The 13,818-nt window shown below is 33.9% G+C and overlaps 1 protein-coding gene across 1 annotated transcript; it reads left to right on the plus strand.

The window, feature by feature from the left end:
- The first annotated feature begins 4 nt into the window (after window positions 1–4).
- LOC128215537 (protein LTV1 homolog) lies at window positions 5–11,230 on the plus strand. The gene is made up of 10 exons (XM_052922220.1): window positions 5–82; window positions 368–499; window positions 3,593–3,748; window positions 4,368–4,458; window positions 4,672–4,792; window positions 5,381–5,594; window positions 6,588–6,715; window positions 9,177–9,375; window positions 9,988–10,179; window positions 10,976–11,230. Exons 1-10 carry the CDS (start codon window positions 80–82, stop codon window positions 11,087–11,089), a joined length of 1,350 nt encoding a protein of 449 aa, XP_052778180.1. The 5' UTR covers window positions 5–79; the 3' UTR covers window positions 11,090–11,230.
- The last annotated feature ends 2,588 nt before the right edge of the window (window positions 11,231–13,818 follow it).

Raw genomic sequence — 13,818 nt, forward strand, 5'->3', positions numbered from 1 at the left:
GATATTGTCGCAATTCATTGGCTCTGACAGTCACGTGGAGAGCACATGTGTTGACAGACATTTTCATCCCAAAACAGAAATGGTATTTATAAGTTTTTCTGTTTAAATTCTCACCGATTAAGAATTGATTATTTAAACCAATACGATACGTCAATAAATACAAAAGTGAACACTTGTGTTTTTGCTCCTTTAGCTGTCAAACCGAGTGACAACAGGAACAACATTCGTACTCATAGCTTTTCGTACCATACCATTAGCAGCGATTATCTGTCATACATTTAATTAGTTATGGTTCCCATTTCATTCCTGTTTTGTTTTTATATAAAGAAGTGTTATTTTTAACTTTTCAAACATTTATATTTTCCAGCCGGCAAGAAAGAAGAAGTTTATCAACAAGAAGGATGCAGTTACATTCCATCTGGTTCACAGGAGCCAGCAGGATCCAATGCTGGTCAGCACTGAGGCGTCACAGCATGTTCTTGTAGAAGGCAAAGAAAAGGTAGCTATCAAAACATGTACTGCCATGTGATGATGAAACAATATTGTAATCAAATTCAACATTGATTTCTAGTATGCTCCAGTTTTATCTTTTAGAGTAGTCCAAATAATTGTACGTTGGCGGAGTTTTTTTAGATTTTTGATATGGCAAATCCTTCACGTACAAATTGTTTAGTATCAAAAGTGGGTAGTTGTTCCGATCAGGATTCCGGGTTAAAGCATATAGAATCTATAAAATATCATAAAAACAATAAATATTACCAGATAATGTTATTTTATATTAGTTCCGTACACAAAAAAATAAATATCCAACTTATAATTATGAGTTTGACGGCTTTTTTTCATTTCATTCTGTCAAAACATAACGATATATACATGAAGGCCACCTGCAAGGCTTCAGGGCACAGTTTTAAATCGCTCGGAACATTTCGGCCATGGCCGAGTTGTTACGATTGTATAACGAGGTCTATCTCGAAGCTTTGTCGGAGGAGGCCGAGTTATTACGATTGTATCGAGTTGTTCCCCTTCGCATAAATGTTTTTGTGTCAGTCAACTTTCGTTTTATTGGAAAGGTAAACAACTTGTTTTAATGCATTAAATGCTTGTTTAGTGCAAAATAACATTTCACTTACATGGTAAAATATGAATATAACTCTTTATGATCAATTTCAACCATAAAATACTTCACTTAAAACAATTTCAATATTTTTAAAACACCCCCGTTTTTTGCACATTCCCGTTTAGACGTTAGCGATTGGAAGAATCCCGTATAACACGTCTATTATTTTAGACTACTTTTAGAGTTGACCGTTTTTGTGTCACAGTGGGTGTCATGAAACTAGGAAACCCATGATAAAAATGAGGTAGCTATCAAATCATGTACTGCCATGTGATGATAAGACAACATTGTTATTAAATTCCATATTTATAATTTTCTCAGGTTTCATGTTTTTAATTCAGTGTGTCAAATTGAGTGTCATGAAACTAGGAAAACTTGATTAAAATAGTGTAAAAAAACTAACACCTTTTCATTAAATCAGAAGTTGGTATTAAAGTATCACACAGTGATAACTGGCTGGTGAAACTTGTCCAATCAGGCAGTATTGCTTGATTTGTTAATTATTGCCTGATCAAGCAATACTTGCCTAATTGAGTCATAATTATAACAAAAAAGTACCATTGGAATAATGCCCAATTTGACAAGATTCACCAGCCTCAACAACATATTCAATGCAGGACAAGTACTGCATAATGCATTGATGTTTTGTTTTAACCTGTATTTATTTATAACAATTGCACAAAAAGATACAATTTGAAATGAATAGAATATAAAGACTGTTAAAGTATGAAATAAAACATCGGAAGAAAAGTATACTTGCACATTAAATTCATATTAATATTTTTGAGAAGTACTTGCGGGTGATTTAAAAAAAAAAGAAGACTACTTTAAAGCTGCACTCTCACATATTTACCATTTGTACAACTTTTTGTCGTAGACAGATCAAATTTTGCGTAAATATCTGCACACCAACTGGGCTAGAATTTTAACTTTTTTCCTACTTGCAATTTTTTGCAAGTGGGTAAATTTTCAACTCGTGTTTTCAAACAGTTATTTGCTTTTTTTCTAAAGTATTACATCTGGTTAAGTAAGCACTCAGTGTTTTTTTTCACTTTTAGGGGAATGGGGCCAGGGCCCGTCAGGAGGGGAAAATCGCGTCGTAAAAGGGCAAAAAGGGGAAAATGTATAAATGCAAAAATCATTGACGGGGCGCTTGTTTTTTCGTATAATCGTAATATAATTAATTTTCCGAGCGCTTTAACGATACCGATCAATCAAGGGAGACTAGCACGTATGATCACTACGTGTAAAATGCGGCGCCAAACTGCGTTTACCGTATTGAAAAGTGCCGTAATTACGATCGGCAAAGTTATTTTAGAGGATGATTTTGACATCGTCGGGAGGGGAATTTTTTACTGAAATAGGGGGAAAATATATACTTTTTGGAGAGGGGAATGGGGCCGAATTTCGGCCCCAAATCAGGCCTAAAAAAACACTGGCACTATATGCCAAATAATATAGTAACAAAAGTGAATACAAGTGAGTTCTAGTTAAATGTTTAATGAACAAGTGTCAAACATTACTTTTTCGTAAGAACACATGACAAAATTCTTTTAATCAATAGCACAATAGACATTTTTTCATTTCACATTATTTAATAAGTCTGAATAAAACTTCTTACAATGTCAGTGTAACATTCAGGTGAAAACCCAAATGGTATTGAATCGCACACACAAACAGTGGTTTCTTCCCTTTGCTGTACTTCTCTGCTTGTCAAGGGAGATAACTGTGTTGGAATTTGTGTACTATGTCATCAAATCAGCACACACGATCTGTGCCACAAAAGCGTTAAATGCTTACCTGTTATGCATTGTAAAGCGTCTTTGCGACATGATAATCGTTGCATACTAATTACCGTTCGTCCTCTGGTATTTTGTTTTGAAATATGGGACTCACAAATTTTAGCAAGTAGATTTTTATGGTCGCTATCGGCAAAACTGACTTGCATTTAGCGAGTATGCAAGCTTAAATTTGAGCCCTGACCAATGATATCAGATTGCTGACAAAAGATCAGATTGCAGATTTTTGTATTTCCATTCGAAAATTAATGTTTTATGGCTTAAACCGTTGCTAACGGTTAAGAAAAATGCATAAAATCTTTTTTATATAATTTTTAAGTTTATATGTATACACAGGATTAAAACAATGTGTTTTCCTAAAAGGTTGTAGTCAGTTGTTTATAAATTCACCTCAACAAGATAATTCCTTTTAACATAGGGTGAATAATCTGTGAAAGAACTTTGTTATACTTTCGTCTTGCAACAATTTAAAATTTCCTTTGTACAATACTTATTTCATGATATCTTTGGAAATATTTGACCTTGTCGATCAAAATTAGATTTTTGCACAAATTACGTAAAACTGAATCAAAAACTGTATTTTCATCATTTTGATGTTGAATTGTTGAAGATTGTGGCCTTGAAAGTGAAAATTTGACAAAAATGAAAAAAACATGTTTTTAACAATATATTCAAGCACAAAGAAAATGATGTTGAGGAGCGTCATGAGGAACTGCGGAAGTTTGGGGTGTTTTTTGACGATAACTATGACTACATGCAGCACCTTAAAGACACCAATGAGATCTACCAAGTGGAAATGGTTGATGAAGGTGTGGCAGTAGAAGAAAACAAGGTGAGTCGAATTGTAGATTATTTTATGTCAATTTTATTATTTTTTGGACAAATTGTACAAACCACTGCTTTTGCAATTAATGCTTGTGCCATCTGTTTCAGTACACAAGTATATTGTTTGTGTATTTAATAAGAATATGTAACAAAACTTGTTTTTTGTCTCTTTTATAAGGGCCATCATGCCAATCTAGTCTATATTCTTTCCAGTGTGCAAAAAATAAATACCATATCATATTTTTGTTTCACATTATGAAAATGGGGAATGTACAAGTTGTCTGGTATATTAACAGTTCTAACAAAATCCCTATCTTATTTTAATTTGCTATTGACTCAAGTTTGCCACAAGCATTCATGTCTTTCACTTCCAACATGTTTCAATTGCTGAATTTGATCATATGTACCACCTCAAATATGTTTTACTTCATGAATGATATACACTATTTCTGACCATGTTTTGTTACTGTTCATTATGATTATGATGTAAATTTACATTAATGAAATAAAACGGGGAACTGTTGGGTTTTTATATGATAGTAACTTGGTATTGAAATTCTCAACTTTTCCCAAATTTTGAGTAGGGTCCTTTTTCACGAATAATTGTAAATAACCCATGTTTTCAGAGCGCACCCAGGATACAACTCCCTTCAAGTGCCCTTCCCTCAGAGTATGAAAAGCCTGTTGGTCTTCTAAATACAGCTCTTCCTATAAGAGGTATTTTCTTCAGTATTAACTGTTTGCTTCATGCCATTTTCACACAACACAAGTACTTATGCACTAACTTGAGTAGAAAATCAAGTGTCTATTGAAGAACTTAACCATACTAAGTAACTTCTAGGTAGATCAATCTTTAAAAAAATTTGAGTAGATTGATAAAATTATTTGTGGCTTAGAAAATATTGATGTATTCATTTGTTGCTGTATCAGGGCCTCGGCCTGACTGGGACCCGGACATTGTGGAGGCACTGGATGATGACTTTGACTTTGACAACCCGGATAATCAGCTGGATGATGATTTTATGCAGATTGCAAACACCACCAAGAACATGTATGGAAAATATCAACCTAATATTGTTAACTTATTTATTGAAGCTTTTTTGTGAAGACCGTTGAGTCTGTTTCCTGAGTAGAAACCAGTGCTTCTACACAAATAGCAAAATTAGACATACACAGGCTCAAGACCTCATTCACTATCTTGTTCACATTTTCGTTTAAAGAATAATGTTCAATAATGTTTGTAATGTGCCTAAATGAAACACTGTTACTGTGTTTTTCAATTATCATAAAAGCATGAGCTAGCAAGCCGGGCAGTAGTTCGTTGCTGTCATGAATGTTTAAAGTATCGTAAATGGACTTTTTACGCTTTTCTAGCAATATACACATTCACGGTATAAGTCATAATTGAGCATGTTAATGATGAGAACTATTCGCAGAACAGTTCTGTTGAAAAATATAAATGTCTGAACCACTGAGACATGCTACCTATCAGGTCACTTTGTTTGATTGAATGGTGTTCCATGTAATTTTACTTTTGCTAAAAAAAATACACCTATTTTTAGCAGAAGTTATTATATTGCCATGCCAAAGTTTTCTTGTAATAACAGGTTAATATTTTACTCCTTGTTTGTCCCTCTAGTGGTGAAGATGGAAGTGATCTTGAAGAGGTCAGTGACCTTGACTCCAATATGGCTGACCTGTCAGACAACGATGACTTTGATGGGGACTTTAAATATGGTGACCAGATGTTTATGGATGAAGAAACAAAATCTCGATTCACCAACTACTCCATGTCATCAAGTGTGATACGACGTAACGAGGGACTGACGCTTCTAGATGATAGGTTTGAGAAGGTTCGTTTTTAAAGTGTGTACTTATTATTATACTTATACAGTTTACATCCGTTTACCCCCCTGGTCCGGGGGGATAGCTGGGGAAATGGACCGTGTTTGTACAGTTAACATCTGTTATACAATGAAACATGTTGCCTTGAAGAATTTGCTATTTTGTGAGTTTTTGTGGTAAATTGTTCTTGAACTAATAATATCACCTTTAATTCAGACGGTTCTTCATCATTCATAAATTGATTATTTTGTATATTAATTGTGCCCTTGCATGAGTGTGTACAAAGCATTAAATTTTTATACAAAGCAACTATTGCTGTCAATACAGAAGCATGTTGATGATGATCTAGATACGCAGAACATTTCTGTTGAAAAATATAAATGTCTGAACCACTGAAACATGCTATCCTTGTAGTTTGATTTCATGTTGCAAAGGAATTGTAGCTAATATCTCTTGTACTCCATATACTCCCTGACCCATTTGGGGTTTCGGTGCCAACATTTGTAAAAAAGCTGAACTGGCATTTGAACACATTGTTGTAACATACTTAATCCCGGCACATGACATGTAATAAACCCGGTGCCTGCAGCCTGTGTTCCAATGGTCAAGTTTTATGACATGCTGTATGTTGGGCTAAGTCTTTTGGGGTATATCACAGCATTTAAAACAGTGTTGGAACATTAATGGTGAATAGAGGTTTTAATCAGTCATTATATTTTGCAAAGTTAAATAAAAAAATTGGTAGGGTTTATGAGCATATAATAAAATCTTCATTCCAGTCAATGCAAAATGACATAGCTTGAATATGCTTTTTATAAACATTTATGGGATTATTATATCAGAGAGTCCGGTGCTTAGACTTTGGATGCCTGTTCAATGAGTTCACTTTGAAAGGTAATGCATATAGATCAGTAATTGCATTAATGTTTGTGACAATTGACTCAAGTTTCTCAAACATACAATAGTTTATTTTAGTTCATTCACTTCTGTTGTGTTTACAGGTGTTTGAGGGGTATGATGATGCAGAGATTGGTGCCCTGGACTCAGAGGACATAGATGGATCGCTGCAGCAGGGTAGCATGATGCTTGACTCTATAGTACAGGAGTTTGAACAAACTCAGAACCTCAAGTATGTATCTCTAAAAATTTAATAGCTAACGTTGTATATATTTTTTTAATTACAAAAATGCATCTGGCCTGCTTTTGTAGAGGATCTTAGTTATAACTTCACAAATCATAAATTTATAGGAACATCTTAAATGGCAGCAATGTTTCTTCAAGTTAAATACTGGCTAAAGTTCAGTTCTCACTGCAAAATTATGAAAATATGACACCAAGATATTTTCTCTTAAAAATGAGGATTGTTAATGAAACTAGTCCCTGCATTTAGATACCTTGTTTATAAATTGCATCTCTTTCATCATAATGAGTAAATTATATAGTAGGATTAAATTAAAGTATTTTTTGTACACAGTTTTGCAGAGTTATTTTTTTGAGAACATCATAAGATTGTAATGTTCTTGAGACTTAAAATGACAACCAAGTCATGGTAACTACTTTCATAAGTCTCGGTGGAAATGGATGATGCATAACTAAGACACTGAACTACAAATGTAGATGTCAGTCTAAGGAACCACTGACATTTCCAGCCATCTCATTGTAAAATTGAATGTTTAAATACACTGCGATTGTAGAAGCTAGTGATGTATAATCAGACTACTGAAGGCAATAGTCTCTGAAGATTCTAGTCTAAGGAACCACTGAAGTTTCTACGATGAAATGTTGGGATAAATCAATGATAAAGCATTATCGAAAAGAAATTGTTTACCATTGAGGTCGGTGATAATTGATTGCATGATCTTTGTTATTTATTATTGTTATGTCACTGCATTTTCTTAAAATAGAAAAAAGTATGATAGGAAAAAAAACAGTATCAATTATTTGTGTTCAACTCAAAAATTCTATAAAAGCTTATTGTTGAAAAATTACCTCCACATACAACAAAAACCAGCATAATTATTTGCTTTTGTTCTCATTATTTCCATACACTTATGAACATTCAAATGCAGCTTGTTTTTCTCTTATACAGCACATAAAACATTTTTATAATTTTTTTACTTTGATTACATAATCGAAAATTCAAAATGACTGGAGTTAAAGCTGACCAATAATTTCATATGATTAATTATGACTTTAGACTGGTTTTCAATTTGTTGTGTAGTGTGTATGAATTTGTTTAATTTTGATTGTGTTTGAGGGTTAGGAGACATTTCCAGCAGTATAAAATGTCTCCTAGGTTCCTTCATGAAATGGCCCCATGGAGTTCTTAGTTTCGAGATAATGATCAAATTGTATTAAAAGGTTTAAGGCTAAAAATAACAGTTACCAAGTCATGTTTAAATAAGTGTCAGTGGAAATGGATGATGCATAACTAAGACACTGAACTACAAATGTAGATGTCAGTCTAAGGAACCACTGACATTTCCAGCCATCTCATTGTAAAACCAAATGTTAAAATGCACTGTGACTCCTGAACACTCCCATTTCAAAACAATAGATAGCAGGGTATATGTAGAAACTAGTGATGCATAATCAGACTACTGAAGGCAACAGCCTCTGTAGATTCTAGTCTAAGGAACCACTGAAGTTTCTGTGATTTAATATTAACCTATATAACATTGATTGGGAAAATTTTATTTACATTCAAGTCCATATCAAGGGGAGCAGTATTCATGTAAATTCTGCGTAGCCATTGGAAAGTGGGTTCTGAATTCATGGTGAAATATATGATATAGAACCATACCAAACACACAAACAGATAAAACACTGAAATATGCACCTTGCTACAGATGGATACCTTTAACAATATACAACTTTTACTGCTGCTTATGAAATTCTGTCTGTAACATGATTGTGGAAGCTAGTGATGTAGAATAAGACTACTGAGGACAATTGTCTTTCTGAAGATTCTAGTCTAAGGAACCACTGAAGTTTCTACATCATAGGCTGTACCACTTCCTTGACCTTGATTGTGAAGATGGCTATTACCTATTTATTAGGCTATTACCTATTTATTATTTACACTTTACTTAAGTCCATTTCTAGGGTGGAAACCAGAACCTGCTCCAATTTCTTGAAAATTCTTAAGCAGAATATTAAGCATACAAGCTGAAGTATCTTTTTTCATTTAGCTAAATTTCCAACCTAAATTTGACATTTCTATATAGATTATGTGAATGTGCCTGCACTAAGCCCTTGACACTTGCATAATAATTCCATTTTCTGCATCTTAATGATATATATATTTTGAAACTAGTGATGTAAAATCAGACTACTGAATCTTTTTGAAGATTTTAGTCTAAGGAACCACTGAAGTTTCTAATATTTTTTAACCATAAGCTAAATCATATCTATCCATAGTCTACAAGTATTTCATTTTGCTATTTACATGTTACTCAAACGATTCGGCTTCATAACAGTTCCTCCAGTATTTGATTTTAAGCTGGTCATTTTGTTGTCCTAGAGCAAAATACCGTAAATCACTGTGTATAGGTTGTTATCATAACCAATGTATCTCCATGCGTTTTCAGAAAGCTGTCTGAAGTTGTGGATGAGGGTGTAGGAGGTGGCGGTGGGGGTGGGGGTGTAGGGAGTGAGAGTGATACGGACAGTGACACGGAGCTGGTCACTGTGGAGGTGCGGCCAGAAGAGAAGTGGGACTGTGAGTCCATTCTGTCCACATACTCTAACCTTTACAATCACCCAAGGCTTATAAAGGAACCCACAAAGGTGAGCTGATTCCTATTTTGTTTTGACATGTACCGGTATTTAAGATGACATGCTAGTAAAATGTGAGTTATATTTTTCTGCACTGAAATCTGTGGAAATATTTCTCGCCCCTGGCATACATCACAATCAATTGATCAAGCAGCTACATGCATTATTTACTCGTATTTTTCTTCCAAGGATTATGAGGTGATTTCAATTCTTTGATAATGCAGCAGAGGGCAGATCGATCTTTTTTGACATTTTCCCTGAACATGCTTGAAATATTGTATTGATGGAGTAATGATGTATTACTCAGACACTAATGACATAGTCATGTGAAGATGTCTAAGGAACCACTGAGGTTTTCATCGAGTAATAATTCTATTAACCTGGGACCTGTTTTAGCTTAGTCAGAACTTTTTATAGCCAAGGTCTATAGGAACATCCCTTCAGAAGTTAATATCATTCATTCACTCTGTTTTGTTTTGACTATTAATATGCATTGAGTGCCAAATATCAACAAGACATTAACAATATTAGCTAAATGAAAACTTAATAGACTTTATGTGGTAAACATGGAATACCAGAGGACACTGTGACTAACTATTATTTCATAATTTTTCAAATTTCCAGAACAAGCCAGTCAAGTTGAAAGGGAAACTTGGTTTACCTGAGGACTCCATAGCATCGCGAGGTCTGACAGAGAAGGATCTGAACATGCTGAACCAGCGCGAGCCGATGGACAAGGCGAGCACATACAGACCTAAGGATGAAACGGCACAGGAGAGAGCTCATAGGAAGAAGGCTATCAAAGAGGACAGAAGGGTATGTGTTCATTGAGAGAAAACACAGACTGATTCAAGCAGGAACATAGGTGTTGCTAGCATATTTTATTAAAAAGATATAACTAAAAGCGGTGGACTTGCTGCTGAAAGTCAATGAAGCAGAGCTAAATGATGAATGATGTGAACAGCTCATGTCCCTGAGGTTTGATGAAGAATGTTTAAGGAACAAATGAGCCGCTCTTCAGAAATTTAAATATATATTCTGATTTAGGAATTGTCATGCACAATCTTTATAATTTTTAATTCAGTGCTTCTATTTTTGCATTGAGAAATAAAGATAATCATGTATGATTGACTAATTGACTTACAAAATATTGTTTCTCTGCAAGCAAATTGTTTCTGAGATGGACTTTCTGCAAATACTTTAAAAAAAATTATCCTCAATAGCTGACTGTTGACCACAGTGAATATATGTATTGCATCTAGTAAAATCAAATCTCAAAAAAACTCAAAACTGTTGTAAAATCCATTTACTTAAAAAAATCATTAAAATTAAACTATTGTCAGCTAGTTATCCCAAGATGCTTGTGTGTAGTTTTAACAAAATGTGTACCATGGATGCCAACAACGAGTGGTTATGTTATGTGTTGGAAATGCTTCTTGCTTGAAAAACCTTACTGCACACTTAAAAAGAAAAGCACTTTGTTTTTTTTACAACCAAGCTATTTTAACAATGTGAACAATCCTTTACTTAGAATTTGTAGAAATGAAATTACAAGAAAAGGATCATGGATGTTTAAAAAAATATATTAAATTTTCAATATTCTTTATTTCAGGAAAGAAGACAAGAAAAGAAAATGAACAAAACAGCATTTACAAAAGAGAAAATACGACAGGAAAAAGAAATGATGAACTTGAACAGTAATTTAAAAGGAATTAAAATTGTGTGACATTTGTGATGCTATTTGTTTTCTTTTTAATAGTTCTAAGTTGCAATATGTTCATGAATTGAAATTGAAGTTCATTCGAAATGTTTTATAGGTATTGTTTCATAAGTTTAGTGCTTTAAGAATAAAAAAAACTTCAATAAGTGACCTATTTATTGTTCTTGCAAATATTTATTGTTTTGACCATAAAAGAAAGAAGAAAAACCTGTTCTTATTTATTAGTAGAAAACATTTAAGATGGTTGTATGGTGATAGTTTGAAAATCAATATAACTAGAATGTTGGGTGAAAAATTATTTATGACTACAGATTGTCAATTTCCTACTACCAATTTCAGAGGCTGACAGCCTCTCACCTAAGATGTCATGAATTCTGATGACCAATTATTTTTGAAAATCTGTCGAAAAGGTCGACATCTGCATCTATCGATAGTGATTTTGTCTTGATTTATTATTAAAAGTATAGCCTTGAAGCAGTGGCAGTGTTGGGCCGTTTATGTCAAGTTTCTTTTCTTTCAAAACGGACAAAAAAATATTCATGTTCTCTGTAAAATTTGAACTCCAATTTAAAGCTGCACTCTCACAGATATTCCGTTTTTACAACTTTTTAATTTTTTGTCTTGGAAAGAATAATTTTTTGCGTAAATATCTGCAAAACGATATAAGATTGCTGACAAAAGATTAGATCGCAGATTTCCATATTTCTGTTCGAAAATGTATGTTTTATGGCTTAAACCGTTACTAACGGTTTAAGAAGAATGCATAGAAAATCAATTTTTGATAAAAATAATCTGCGATCGGATCTTTTGTCATCTGACAGTCTTTTATCACTGGTTTGCAGATATTTAAGCAAAAATTTGCTCGTTCCAAGACAAAAAGTCGTCATAACGTTCAATCTGTGAGAGTGCAGATTTTGATATGTATTTTGGAGAAAACTAACCGACCAGTCGGAATATGCACTGACAGTTTTTAAGAAAAATAATTTAGCTTACCGTATGACGCAAATGGTAAATAATGGTTCATGCGCAGGAGTGAGAAATACCACAACAGGCTGCCTGGATACAAGAATGGAAAATTAATTCTTCTGAAAAACGGCCAGAACTGTGTCAGGCTGTTGTGGATTGTAACCAGTCACACTTGACCTGTATTTTAGCGTTAAACATGTGTACCAATTTGATTAGACCCAGTGTACCTGTTCTACGTTATTGTCAGGACACCAAAATTCGCAATATCAAAGTTGAAATGGGGCCATAACTCGCACATAATATTTGAAACTGGTAAGGTAGATCAAATTTGATCTGCAGAGTCCAGACATGTTTGTTTTTTTTGCAAATTCTAATGTTAGTGAATATATATCTGTTTACAAATAAGTGGTTTGTAACTTTAGTTGTACTTTACCTTTATTTAATGGTGTTAATGTGTACCAAATATTATTGAAATCTGTCAACACTTCTATGATTTGTTGCGTGGACAAGATCGACCAACCACTGAAAAGCACTACCAGTTCATCGATAAACTATGAATTCGGTAGTAAAAAATCTACCATCATAATTATATACCTTTGGTGGAACATTAGGACACCAGTATGGACTGTGAGAGTGGTTCATATGGGGCTAGAGTTGTCTTCAGAAGCCAGTACCAGATCATTGGTACAAACATGTACCCACAGTGTGTGTATACCACATGATAAATTAAGTTATATATGCTATTTCAGAAGGCAACATTTTGCCTAAAATGAAGACTTCAAAGATAACTTCTTTTACTACACCATTTTAAATGAAACAAAGGGCAGTCTATGCCGCTTAAAGAGCCAGGCCTTTGTTTCATTACCGGAGTTTGATAAGGTGATTAGTTTCATCAAACTCTTCGACAAACCTGTTTCCAAAATAATGTTTTGGAAGTGCTCTGTCAGACGGCTGTATTGTGAATAGGTTTGCCGAAAGTGTTCTATGGAACTACTCTATCAATCAAACTGTTAAAAGACCTAAGGCGGGCTCCGTAAGCAGCGTAGACTGCGCTATGTTTCGTTTAAAATGGTGAAGGAATAGCAAAGTTATCTCTGTACAGACCTTTTAATAACATTACTTCCAAAATTGCAGAAACTCATAATTAAAATGCCTTTGACTCGTATCTTTGCTGTAATATGCCAGTCAAAAAGACGCATTCAAGTAGATTTCAATATGAATCCCTAAAAACGTCGAGCATTGTGGCACCTGAAACTATTCCTATTTTTGTAGCAAATAAATGTTCGAATGCAAATGCTTTGAGAAATCAATTCTCTTTAAAGTTATTTTTGTATAATTTTATAAGTTCTAAAAACAAGGACACATGGCATGTATTATGCCTGCTGAGGACAAACATTGACTATGAATTATTATGTTTAGGTCCTTCCCCCACTTGCACGGTGGCCAGTCGGACACTGACTGTGCCACTGACTCATTTCTGAAGATCTCCATTGTTTAACAGAAACAAATATTTTATCTGCATGGTTCGACCACCAGTCAATGTGCAATTCACTTGCTGTAGCAGAAGCAGACTTAAATACCTGTTACCGACACTTTGAATAAGGAATTGGATGTTTAATAACAAAAGAACTTGTATGCTGCATGCATTTATTGCTTGCTATATTTACAAATGAACAAAAACAGACGAAACAAAAGAACACATTACAAGGTAGATGGAATTCTATATGTATATACAATATATCTTAAAACCTGAGATAACGAAACACTTA

This window comes from Mya arenaria, chromosome 13, assembly GCF_026914265.1.
Source record: "Mya arenaria isolate MELC-2E11 chromosome 13, ASM2691426v1".
NCBI classification, from domain to species: domain Eukaryota; kingdom Metazoa; phylum Mollusca; class Bivalvia; order Myida; family Myidae; genus Mya; species Mya arenaria.

Coding starts and splice junctions, on each gene's coding strand:
- LOC128215537 (XM_052922220.1), top strand. Junction 500..3,592: donor TTGTAGAAGGCAAAGAAAAG/GTAGCTATCAAA, acceptor AATATATTCAAG/CACAAAGAAAATGATGTTGA. Junction 4,793..5,380: donor GCAAACACCACCAAGAACAT/GTATGGAAAATA, acceptor TTGTCCCTCTAG/TGGTGAAGATGGAAGTGATC.